This window comes from Neofelis nebulosa, chromosome 18, assembly GCF_028018385.1.
Source record: "Neofelis nebulosa isolate mNeoNeb1 chromosome 18, mNeoNeb1.pri, whole genome shotgun sequence".
In the NCBI taxonomy this organism is placed as follows: domain Eukaryota; kingdom Metazoa; phylum Chordata; class Mammalia; order Carnivora; family Felidae; genus Neofelis; species Neofelis nebulosa.
This window is the reverse complement of record NC_080799.1, coordinates 1,665,597-1,677,913: the sequence shown is the minus strand read 5'-3', so window position 1 is coordinate 1,677,913 and position 12,317 is coordinate 1,665,597. Positions and strand designations below refer to the sequence as shown.

Genomic DNA, 12,317 nt, shown 5'->3' with positions numbered 1-12,317 from the left:
CGGGTGGGCTTCGGGTGGGGTCGAGGAGCCAGGTTGGGCGCGGGTGGCGCCCCCTCTCCCTGCCCACTGGTCTCCTCCCTCCTGCCCCCCTCCCGCGCTCGGTCTTCGGAGCCCGGCCGGGGTGCTACCCGAAGCCGGGGTCTAGGGAGCGGGGGGTCGGGGTGCGAGCCGGGAGCGGGGGCCTCGGAGAGGGGTCGGCGTCGTCGGAGCGGGGGTCCTGGGAACGGGGATCGGGGTGAGAGCGGGGCCGAGGTCCTGGGAGCTGGCGTCCCCGGTGCCGGGATGCGAGCCGGGACCGGGGTCCTCGGAGCCGGGGTCCTCGGAGCTGGGGCTCGGGTGCGAGTCGGGACCGGGGTCCTCGGAGCCGAGGTGCTGGGAGCGGGAGCCGGGGTCTTAGGAGCTGGGGCTGAGGTGCGAACACGGGCCGGGGTCCGGACGGGGTCCCTGGCGGTGGCGTCTAGGGGCGGGGCTTACCCCCACCCAGCGTCTGGCTGGGAAGCTGCACCGGCCCGCGTGCTGTCTCTTCTAGCGGAGCGCGCTGCAGCCCCTGAACGCCCCGGAGGCCAGGGCGGGCGGGGGGCGACGCACGTGTGCCTGGAGTTTGCGCCGAAGGTCCCCCCGGGCGGTGTCCTGGCCGAGAAGGGCAGGTGACAGGCGGCGCGCAGCCTGGGGGTGTGGAGTCTGTGGGATAAAGGGGATGGAGTGGAGGCTGCTGCCTGATCGCGTGCCTCGTGTAGTGGCCCAGTTACAGGCAGTTGACAACGCGTGTGTTCCCTTGGTTCCAGTGCATCCCAGGCATCCGTTCTTGCACGGGACCTACCGGCTCAGTTTCTCCTGGGGGGATGGAGAGGATGGCCCGGGGCTGACCTTGGCAGACCTAAGGGTTTGCTTCCAGAGAAGAGCTCAGCTGTCTGCCGCCGCTGTCAGCACTGAGCGCTTGCCCTGCTCTTGCAGTCCCCTTTTCCCTCCCAGTGCGATTGAGAGTTGGCGAGGACAGCCGTGTTGTCCAGGGGCGGACACATGGCCTGCACAGGAGAAGGGCTCTGTGTGCAGAGGGCCAAGGTTCTCGTACAGGAAACTCACAACCAAACTAAGATTTCTCAGTCTCTTCCGCTGGGGTGTTGGCAGGGAGACGTTTTCAGTCTGGTACCTGGGGGAAGTCCCTGCGAGCCAGCCTGTTTCCCGAAGGGGACACGGTGGGCACCTGTAGCAGTCCACACCTGTGCCCGCTGGTGGATGGGGCGGGGGGGGGGGGGGGACGGGCCGGCCGCGTGAAGCCACAGTCCCTTGCTCTCGGGGATGCGGCTCCTTGGTCTTGTTCACGCGTTGGCTCGTGGAGCACAAACTGGACCTGAGAGCCAGGCGGGCCTGGGATCCGGTCCATTCTGTAGCTTCTGAAGCCTCGCTTTCTCACGTCTCACACGTGTGCAAACACCTAGTTCGCCCGTTGTGAAGTCTGAGGTGTCCTGTGAGAAGTTACAGGCCGGGTGAGGATCTGGCATGACTCACCCCTGCCTTCTGGAAACTTAGGACAGGCACTGTCATCCTCACGGCAGCTTTGCAAAGAGGCATTCCTGGTCCTCAGTTTACAGATGAGGAAACCGAGGCTCGAGAAGGCTCAGTGCTCAGCGTCACGTACGTTTCTTTTTGGTCGAAACTAGCAATGCCAGTTAAGGTCATCGTTAGCGGTGATTACGGTTAGCGTCGCTGGGGTCGCCAGCCATCGCCACTGCGGCCTGCTTTGTTCCTCGTTCCCAGAGGCTGGGTCTTTTGTGTTGACGGGGCCATGTGCCGTGGGACTGCTGGGCATCTTTTTCTGGGAGCCGTCTGTCCGTCGCTGGTGTGCAGGTCAGCACCGTGACAGCGGCTCAGCGGCGTGGTCTTCTGACGCCTCTATTTCTTCTCTGGTCAAGTGGCAGTGTGGGCTCCCGCTTGGCCCCCGGAAATGTGGTTATGGGCTCGGGAGTGCTGTGAGCACTGTGAGCGTCGGGAGGGCGGGGCTGCCCAGAGGCGCCCCCGCCCCCCCGCCCCCCCCCCCCCCCCCCCCCCCAGCGCTGGTGCAGCTAATGGTGCCTGCAGACGCTCACCGTGGGCCCTCCCTGTCTTCCTGCAGAAGCCAGGTGGCCATGGACGACCTGGGGGAGAACACCACGGTGCTGTCCACCCTGAGGTCTTTGAACAACTTCATTTCTCAGCGGGTGGAGGCAGGATCTGGACCGGATGCTCCCACCTCCGCCCAGGGCTCTCTGCAGATGCAGTACCAGGAGAGCATGCAGGTGAGCGCCCCCGGCGGGAGGGGCTCCGCGGGAGGGGCTCCGGGGCTCCAGGTGGGAAGACGCACGCCTTAGGTGGGGCCTGTGCCGGGGAGCACCCGGGTCCCCGGTCCCCGGGTCGGGAAGGGTCTCCAAGAAAGAGAAAGATTGGGTGTGCCCTGGTCTCAGACCACTGTGGGGGGTGGGGGTGGGGGGCGTTTGCAGATCTTGGCTTCACTCTGCCGTGATGTGGCTTTTACAGTTTTGTGATAAAAACAGTCCCATTTCCTTTATTTCACTTCCTTGGCAACACTGACCGTACACCGTGATAAAGGGGTCAGATCTTCTGGAGGACTTGAGGTTCCACAGAGTTGTGGGGTCAGTCTCACGGGGGCAGGGATCACTGGGCCCTCACCAGCAGGGGGTGGCGTCTGCGCCTGGGCCTGGCCCCCGCCCCTCTGCACTGCCGGCGTCCAGCAGCTCCCCTGTGCTGTGCGGCCTGAGCCATCCCAGGGAAACGGCCCCTGATGGAGCCCGGGAGCCCCAGGGAGGCCCAGGCAGCATCTGGTCAGACACATGCTGGTGTGTTTGTGTGCATTCGTTTGCTGAGTAATTGAATGATTTCTGTTTGTTTGTGGGCTGAGTTGCTGCTCACTGCCATTTTTTGGCAAGGACCGGTTTTTATTCTGAAATTGAATCTTTTACATTTGTTTTTGGCGTTAAAGCATTTTTTGGAAACGCTGGTGGCAGTTGTGCTTTTTGTTTGTTTGTTTGAGTCTTGCTCACTGGCAAAATAAGAAGTTAGCAGCTTTGGTCTACACAAGTGTTACAATTTTGTTGATGCAAATGTCTGGCAACTTTTGGCCAACCTGTCGGAACTATAGAATCTAGAAATTCAGAGGCCAGCCTTTCAGTAAGCTAGTGCTGTGGAGGGCTTCCTCAGTCTGCGGACCCCGTAGGCGGGTGCCGTGGCCAGAGCGAGCTGGTTAGAGTGTTGCGGCCGTAGGCTGCCCGGGCCCTGACCTGGTCCTGAGCTGGCCCGGGACATCCGTCAGTGGTTTTCTGCCCTACCAAGCTGCCCCCTGATGGCAGATGAGGGAACTGAGAACCTACAGGTCTGGGGGGAGCCTGGAAATCAGTGCTTTGACTACCATTCCGGGCCCCCTGCCCTTTTTTTAAGCCTCTTGTTTCCGTGGGAAAGTGTTTACAGTCGCTCTGCTATACATGTCAGTGTTGGTTTCGACATAAACATGTTTCAGTTACTTTCCTTCACATGCAGTCGATGTTTCAGGAAGATGTGTCCATGGGTCTGTTTCTCTGGGACTCCTGGTCCCTGTGCAGTGGTGCCCACGGGAGCTGGGAGCCCTAGCTGCAGGCACAGAGTGAGGCTGAGAAGGCCAGTGAGTCTGACGGGAGGTGCACTTCGGAACTCCCCCACTTGAACGGGTGGGGGTGGAAGTGAGAGAAAGTGTCAGAGGAGTGAAGTGTGGACTTGAGCCCCGAGAGACGGTGGGTGGGGGGGTGGGTAGAGAAGATACCTTTCCCCTAGCCTGGGATTTCTCATCCGTGGTACGGCTGACGTTTTGGGGTGGGTGGTTCTTTGTTCTGCAGGACAGGCTTGTGCCTTGCGGGGTGTTGAGCGACATCCCTGGCCTCTGCCCGCGGGATGCCGGTAGCGAACACGTACTGCTTGCCCGTCTTTTGACGGTCGACAGCGTCTCCAGACGTTGCCAAGCATCCCTGGTGGAACTGGGAACCACTCGCCGTAACGCTTCAGTGTGCACATGAATACCCGATATGTTTAAGAGGAAGATTCTGATTTGGCATCTGTGGGGCGCAGCCTGAGATTCTGCGTTTCTTTCTCGTGCTCTGGAGCGGCTGTGCTACCAGGCATTCTTGGAGTGGTCAGGCTCTAGTCCACGTGAGCCAGAGACCCTGACAGTCAGTGGGTCTGCGAAACTGACGTGTCCTCCGAGGCCCTTCAAGGCTTGACCTCACCTTTATGTGCCTACCCTCTGTGGTGGGTGTACTTGTAAGACGGCTCCCGAATTCCCGGCCCCAGGTGGGCCACACTTTCTGCCACTTAAACGCTAGGTATTGTGGCGGCAGGATTTTGCCAACGCAATTAAGAACTTCAGTCAGTTGACCTTATGATGCTGGGCCTGACTTACTCAGATGAGCCTTTTAAACCTAGGTCACTAGATCAGATCGAGAAGTCAGAGACAGAGCAGGAGAGGGATTCCACATTTGGGGGATTCTCCTTTGTTGGCTTTGGAGGTGGCCAGGGGCCACGTGGCAGGGAATGTGGGTGGTCTCCAGGGGCTGACAGCAGCCCAGGGCTGATAGCAAGGAAACGGGACCTCGGTCCTCCAGCCATGTGAGTGTGGAAGAGGATCTCAGGGTCCAGATGAGGTTGGAGCGTGGCCACCGGGTGTTGATTTTAGCCTGTGAGAGCCTGATCACACGACCTGGCCTTCTGCCCACAGAGCCTGACGGCGGCTAACGTGGGGTTTTAGCTGCTAAGTTTGTTGTAAGGTGCTGCACAGCAATAGGAAACTAATAGGCTCTTTTCTCTAAAACAAGCATACACGCCGCCTTATTAAAACATACCATTCCTGGGCACCTGGGGGGCTCAGTCGGTTGAACATCCGACTTCGGTTCAGGTCACGATCTCACGGTCCATGGGTTCCAGCCCCGCGACGGGCTCTGTGCCGACAGCTCGGAGCGTGGAGCCTGCTTCCGATTCTGTCTCCCTCTCTCTGTGCCCCTCCCCTGCTCACGCTCTGTCTCTCTCTCTCTCTTGCTCTCTCTCCCCCAAAAAGAAATAAATGCTAAAAGAAATGGAAAAACAAGTAGGTCCTTCTCTTCCTGTTATTGTCCCCTCTCTGTCTACTGCCTCCGTGTACCCGTTTTCCAACAAAAGACCGGGCATCCGTCCTTCTCCCCCGAGGCTGAGTACGGGCCCGGTTGGCAGCAGGTGTCAGCGCGTGAGCGTCCGACGAACCCCCCAGCGGTTCGGCGCGGCTGCTGAGGGTTCTCTCTCCCTCGGGTGTGACCTGCTCAGCTGGAGGAGCGGGCCGAGCGGATCCGCTCCAAGTCCCAGGTCGTCCAGGTGCAGCGGGAGAAGACGCAGATGGAGCTGAGCCACAAGAGAGCGCGGGTGGAGCTGGAGCGGGCGGCCAGCACCAGCGCCAGGCGCTACGAGGTGGGTGCGGGCGGCCGGGCCCGGCGTCGGGCGTTGTGCCCGGTGCCGGCTGGGCCGTCGGGCAGCTGACCCTCCTGGCCGGGAGCCAGGCTGTTCTCCCTCCTGAGGCCACAGAGGGACTGTGCTCGATGTCCTTGAGGGGGCAGCGCACGGGGGAGGACTGCCTGCCGCCTGCCCGCCCGGCGAGGTGCCGGTGGGCGTTCCTCTCTGCTGGGCTGCCGGTTCTCCCCACCCCTCCCAAGAATTGGGGTGTAAATCCGGCAGAAATACCAGGGGCCACGGGGCGACAGGCTTGGAAGGTCACTGGGTTGCATGGAGGTCTCAGGTCCAGGCTGGACCAGTCTTGCTCACGTGGTTACAGGGCCCAGAGCAAAGACCTCCAGGGGCGCCTGGGTGGCTGATTCGGTGAAGCGCCCGACTTCGGCTCGGGTCACGATCTCACGGTTCGTGGGTTCGGGCCCCGCGTCGGGCTCTGTGCTGACAGTTCGGAGCCTGGAGCCTGCTTCGGCGTGTGTGTGTGTGTGTGTGTCTCTCTCTCTGCCCCCCGCTCGCACTCTGTGTGTGTGTGTGTGTCTCTCTCTCTCTGCCCCCCGCTCGCACTCTGTGTGTGTGTGTGTCTCTCTCTCTCTCTAAAAAATAAATTAAAAATTAAAAGAAAAAAAAAAAAAAGACCTCCAGCCTGGGGGTACTTCCTGTTGTCCCTGGCTTACCCAGGGCAGGCTGGGAAAGCGTGTTACCTAGAGAAGGTGCTAGGTTTTTACTTAGGGCATAAATCCCTTGCTTCCTTTGCTTTGATCAACAGCACTTCACCGGGGTTTTTTAATAAGTGCTGATGATCTGTGGAAATGCTGCCAGACTCCAGCAAAGCATTGGACCGGAAAGTCTCTGACCTGCCCACGCTTTCCCAGGGGTGGATGTCTGGCCCCGTTCTTGCCTTACGTAGCATATCTGCATGCTTTCCTAGTCCTGTAAAAATAGCTGATGTCTTCGAGGGCGTGATGCTAATCTGATGTGTTCGACCTGGTACGCAGGCTTCTGGCCACGGTGTGCCGCGTGGGCCCAGTAGCCCGGAAACACGGGCTGCGAGTGGGTGCCGTGGCCTTGGCATAGTCCTGGTGCCGCTCTGAGGGGGTCTCTCTCTTAACGTGTGGTGTTAGCTGCTGCTCAGGGTCGTCCTGGGAGGGACAGGGGAAGGCCGTGGCAACGAAGTGCCTTATTAGGGGTGTGGAGGTGGCACCAGGGGCCCCGAGATGGTAGGAATTGTGGTGTTGGTGTTACCTCCTGGCTCTCAGGCAGAAGGCACGGGGTGTGCAGCTCCTGGAATTTTCCTGGGCCGTCGGTCTGTCAAGGACAGGGTCTGTCCTGGCTGCTCTGGGTCTCCAGGGTCCAGCACGGGCTGTGGCACCTTACAGGTGCTTAGGATATGTTGGAATGGGTGGGGCATCGTGGCAGGGTCGGTGGAAGTTTTGTCTTGGGGAAGTCCAAGGATGCGGGCTGCGCTTAACCCCGGGCCCTCGCTGAGCGTGGCCTCTCTCTCTGAGAGGCCTCTCCCTTCCCACCCGCAGATGCGGCTGCGTGGGACCTGGACCGCCTGAGCGAGCAGCTCTCACGTGGTTTCTTTGTCTGGGACACGTGTCGTGGGTTTTCAGGGATGCCAGTTTGGCAGTGGGTGGGACTCTGGAGCCTCTAGATGGTGAGACTCCGGTTGGTGTCTGAGGTCTGGGGACCTGCACGGACCGCCCTGTGTGCCCTTGGGACTGGCAGCCCGAACAGAGATGCCGCACCCTGCTCTGTGGCGTGCTTCCGTGGCAGAAGGGTCCCCTGGCTGTTCGGAGGCCACGCTTGTAGCTCCTTATTCCCGTGTGTCCCTTGAGCAGGCTGTGTCCCCACTTGCGTGTTGCTCCCCCGTGGTGCTGGGCTGGAGAGCCCTGGGGTGAGCACTTGCCTTGGGGGTGCTGGCGGACCTTACGGGGGGCTTGCGCGGCTCCCCTTCCTGGGGAGCGCTCAGAGGCCAGCAGCATTAGGTGCCCGCTTTGTGGTCCCTTCCTTTCTGGGGCTGAAGGTAAGCTCCCCGTGGCCGGCCGTTGGCTCTCGGGACCCCCCCCCCCCACCCCGGGGCCATCAGAGCGAGGGAGTCTCCGTCCTGCGGCTGCCTTCCCGGCATAAGACGCGTGGCGGGGGTGAAGGGCTGCGCGGGAGCGGGGTGTGCGGTATGGCCGCGCCTGTCCCCGGGGAGGGTGGGCTGGGCCGCCCCGCCCCCGCTCACTGTCCCCGCTTTCTGTCCCCGCTCTGGCAGCGCGAGGTGGACCGCAACCAGGAGCTCCTGACGCGCATCCGGCAGCTGCAGGAGCGCGAGGCCGAGGCGGAGGAGAGGATGAAGGAGCAGCTGGAGCGCCACAGGCGGTGCCGGCAGAGCCTGGACGCCGCCGGCCAGAAGCTTCGGGAGAGGGAGGACGGCCTGGCCGCGGCCGGCGAGGTGAGGGCCCGCCCCGGGGCGGCCGCGTCGTGCGGGGCCGGTCTCCTCAGAGTCCCCTTCCCGCCCCTGCGCCGATGGTTTCTGCGTCGTCCGTCGTAATCCGGATACAGATCCTCATTTCCACTCGTGGTTTTCAGTTAATGAGTCAAACGTCGCCTTAGTTTCTGCCATTAGGACTTTTAATGGCCGACTGGCCCGTGTTTTGTCACGTAGAAAACTGTTTTACGTGCGTGCGTCCTGGTATGAGTACGTACGGGATACGAACGCGGCAGGTGGCGTGTACTTTCTGTTTCTACTGAGTTGCTCACTCAGGCGCGTTCCTAGGAGTGGGGTTTGAGGTCGCTGGCCTCTGCTGACAGTTGCCGTGTCGTCCTGACAGCATTGTTGAGGGTTCTGGTTTCCCTGTAGCCTTTCCTGCCGTGGATCTTCTGGAAGTCTTCTGGAAATACCTAGATACCTTTTTTTGTCTCTTCCGGAGACGTAAGTGGTGCTTCTGGATTTGCGTGTCTTTGATTAGTAGGTCTGTTAGCATCTGAGAGCGCCTTTGAGGCCAGAGCACATCCGAGCCCTGCTCCTTATTCCCTCGACCCGTTGAAGGTTGTATAAATTTCAGAAGCAGAGCCCAGACGCTGATGCTGGTGGAGACGGGGCTCTCCTGACCTTCCCTGTCCCTTTGCGGTGTTGCTGCGGCTCGCGGGCGCCGGGAGGAAGGAGATGAAGCGCTGCCGGGGGAGGAGCGGGGGCGCGGGATCGTTGGTATTCTGTCTCTGCGTGCGTCTCCACTTGATAGATCTCGGGAAGCGGCAGGTTATTTTTGCCTTGGCAACGCTGGGGAGTATGTTAACGTTGTTCCTACATCTGTCTTCTGATGTGGATGCTGGCAGGAGCGGAGCCGTGATCGGCTCAAGACAAGTCCCCGTGTCGCCCTTGGCGTGCTTGCCCGAGCTGTGTCCTGGGGCCTGCGTGCTCCCCGGGGCCTGCGTGCGGGAGGCTGGTGTGCGGCCTACAGGGGTGGGGGACAGAGCCGGATGGGGGGGGCGGCTACCGCCACGGAAGTGGGAAAGGTCTCAGCCAGTCAGGAAGGAGGACGCTGAATTTCGTTTGTTACTTTTTACTTCCTCGGAGAAAGCCCTCCCTGGTGACCGAGGCTGTCGCTGTTCCCGCACCGCGCTCTCTTACAGGGTGCCTGGTTCGAGAAGTCCGTCAGCAGGGAGTCCTCTTGCTGCCGGCCCGGCCTCCATGCAGCGGCGTCCTGCGTGCGGCCAGCCGTCTGGTCCCGTATCCAGCGCAGCACCGGGTGTGTGGTGTGCGTGTTTGGAGTTCGGGAAGGCTTCTCGAAGGCTGTCTTCTTAGATCAGTGTATTTTAGTACCTTCGTTTTTCTTGGGTTCCCAGGCTGGCAGGCGCCATCGTAACAGAGCAGACCATGCAGATGGCCGGAGTGTGGGACGTGGATGGCCTGTGTCAGTGCCCCTGGGCCCCCACAAACATGGGTCCTGGGCAGGGGTGGGCCTCCTTGCTGGTGCGGGTCCTCGGTTCTCATCCTCCGCTCCAGGAGGCTAATTTACAGGGACGCCTCTGAGCTGGCTTCCCTGGGACAGCCACGGAAGGAGAGCGGTCAGCAGACGGTCACTAGAGGTCACCGGGTGAGGGTGTGGTCTGACGGCCGGGCAGAAGTTCTGCCCCTGAAAGTCTCAAGGCCCTGCTTTCGCCAGCCTCCCCAGCCTCCGCTCTCCTGTCTCCCTGCTTCTGGATGAGGGCACGGGGTCTGCACGGTCTTCCCGCAGCTCCTCCGTTCTGTGGGGCTCCTGTAGCCTTCTGAGGATGGCCTCAGTCCCCGTTTCCGACCTGTTGGCAGGGACTTGGCTGTGGTTCACAGGGAGTGTTTCAGCTGGGATGATGGCATGGTGGGGGTTCATCTCGGATGGAGACACAGGGGCAGGCGTGGAGGGAGAGCCATGCAAGCACGCTAGGAACGAGCGAGGGTCCTGAGTGGCAGATGTCACCCGGCCCCGGGCGGTCTCGGGAGCAGCCCGTCACCACGACCCGGTCTCTTCCCATTTGCTTGAGGGAAATGCGAGGCAGGCCGCGTAGCCAGGGATGGGGTGAGGGGGTGGCATGCCCTCCCAGGTTGTGTCCCTGCCCTCAGGAGGGGGATGGGAGGGGCAGGCTCTCGTGGGGGCATTTGTCCCGCCGCCGCGGGGTGGGCGGCTCGCCTCTGTGCGCTGGCAGCCGCTCAGCTGCTCAGCTGCTCAGCTGCTCTGGGCCGCCCCGCTCTGCCCTCAGACCATCAGCACGCTGAAGGGGAAGGTCTCGGAGCTGCAGTGGAGCGTGATGAACCAGGAGATGCAGGTGAAGAGCCTGGAGTCTGAGAAGCAGGAGCTCCAGGAGCAGCTGGCCTTGCAGCGCAAGTGAGCGGGGCGTGCTGGGGCGGGGGCGGGGCGTGCAGGGGGCGGGGCGTGCAGGGGGCGGGGCTCTGTGCCTTCGCTGGGCGTGGGGCGGGCAGGCCTCCTGGGGCCTGGGCTGAGTTTCGGGTCTGGTTGTTAACTGTGTGGAAGAACAGGAGGGCCCGGGCTCCTTTTGTGCCCTCTGTGGTCTGAGCACCCAGCAACCAGGCGTGCTGCCTGTGCCAAGCCCCAAGAACCTCCGGGGGCCCTTCTGGTCTGTCCTCCCCGTCCACAGGCTGTTGGGGGCAGACACAGGGGCCACTGAAGCTGGTCACTAAGGGTTTTATGTATTCTGAGAACAATAGCGGAGAGTGGCCATTTCTCCCCTCGCAGAGAGCTTCCCTTTAAAGGCCATGTAGGGCGCCCCGGGGTGGTGGGTGGGGTGGAAGGGAGAGGACTTCCAAGTGGAGGCAGCTCTCTGAGCGGGACAGAAGTCTGCGAGGTCAGAAGGCTGAGTTCTGTCCCTGGGAGCTAGGCCTTTGCCTTCGCAGATGCTGTCCTAGGAGGGCTCTGGGCGCTCCTGGGCAGTGTTGGGGGCGTGTGGGGGGGCCAGTCCCTGGTGGGTCCTCGGCTGTGGCTGTACCAGGGCCGGTGGCAGGCTGGGCAGGGCCCTGCACGTGGTGTGGACTTCGCCACCCACCCTGACCCGAGGGTACGGGCCACAGTGCCCTGGGAGGGGGGAGGGGGTGGAGTATGTTTGTGAGGGTCCACCCTGGAGAGCCCCCGGGGTGAGGACAGCCGCTGGTTTCACACACCCCTGTTTCTGCACGTCATGTGCCTTTCTCCGGACAGGAAATGTCAGGAGGCTAACGAGAAGGTCCAGGAGCTCCAGGCCCGCCAGGAAGCGAGGGCTGACCAAGAGCAGAGGATCAGGGTGAGTGACTCCGTCTCAGACACAGGCTGTGTCTGGGGGCTCTTCCCCTCCTGCCTCCTCGGTGGGGGTGTGCTTAGGGCGCCTGGGGACGGTGAGCTGCCCGCGCCCTGGTACCGCTGACACCGCTGCCTGTCTGTGCGTGGTGCGCCCGCGCTTGGTGCTGGGGATGCCGCACGAGGGAGAGGAGCGAGCGGCTGGGCGTCCGGAGGTGGGGGCCCTGCCTGCGGAGGAACTTGGGGCTCCGGACCCCAGCCCGAGTGACCTGGGCTCCTCCCGGCCCCTCCCCAGCCGGCTCCCCCGTTGGGCCTCCCGGCTCCCTCTGCTGTTCCATGTGTTGTTTTCGGGTACATCACCTCCGCCCTGGTCCCCTCCCCCCCCCCCCCCCCGCCGTCAACCTCCCCGGATTCGCTCGCCTTCACGGCCTGTGTCTGCCCTTCCACCAGAGCGCAAGTGCAGAGGTCTCCTGTGTGTCCTGCGTCACCCTGTCCCCGCTGCATGACCCCGTACCTGCCACAGAGCTGGGCCCAGTAAACATTTGTTGACTGACCGAGCCTGTTGGGGGACCTGCCACTGCTGGGTGCCGGTCGTCCTCAGGGTGTCTTGGTACTGGAGATCTTAGAGGAGAGGCTTTGTCACGTGGAAGAGACTCGCCTGTCACTTGGGTGCTAGTGTGGCAGGAGTGGGTCTAGCGTGGGGGGACGGTGTGTGTGTTTCTCCGATGCGTCTCTTCGGGGCACCGTTGCCGCATGCCCTGGGGCAGACCTGCGCTAGGGTCCTGCCCCCGAGTGGGCACGACTCCCCTGGAAGTGAGTGCCGAGGACGTGGCACAGAGGCACACCTCGAGGGCGAGCCGGGGCCGTGGAGGTCGACTCTGTCCTCTCTGTCCCTGGCCTCACTCAGGATTTGGAGCAGAAGCTGTCCCTGCAGGAGCAGGATGCTGCGGTCGTGAAGAACATGAAGTCGGAGTTGGTGCGGCTGCCCAAGATGGAGCGGGAGCTGAAGCAGCTGCGGGAGGAGAGCGCCTACCTGCGGTGAGGCGGGGTGGGCGGCGGGCAGCAGCGGTG

At 62.3% G+C, this 12,317-nt stretch overlaps 1 protein-coding gene across 4 annotated transcripts in view; it reads left to right on the top strand.

Moving 5' to 3' along the window:
• The window catches only part of MAD1L1 (mitotic arrest deficient 1 like 1), a 318,460-nt gene that overhangs the window by 154 nt on the left and 305,989 nt on the right, over positions 1-12,317 (top strand). For all 4 annotated transcript variants that reach the window (XM_058712035.1, XM_058712036.1, XM_058712034.1 and 1 more), the window contains exons 2-7: positions 2,114-2,276; positions 5,317-5,457; positions 7,754-7,933; positions 10,219-10,343; positions 11,172-11,253; positions 12,154-12,284. In XM_058712035.1, the coding sequence (XP_058568018.1) occupies positions 2,127-2,276; positions 5,317-5,457; positions 7,754-7,933; positions 10,219-10,343; positions 11,172-11,253; positions 12,154-12,284 (809 nt within the window). In that variant the 5' untranslated portion in view covers positions 2,114-2,126. The remainder of the gene's footprint in view (positions 1-2,113; positions 2,277-5,316; positions 5,458-7,753; positions 7,934-10,218; positions 10,344-11,171; positions 11,254-12,153; positions 12,285-12,317) is intronic.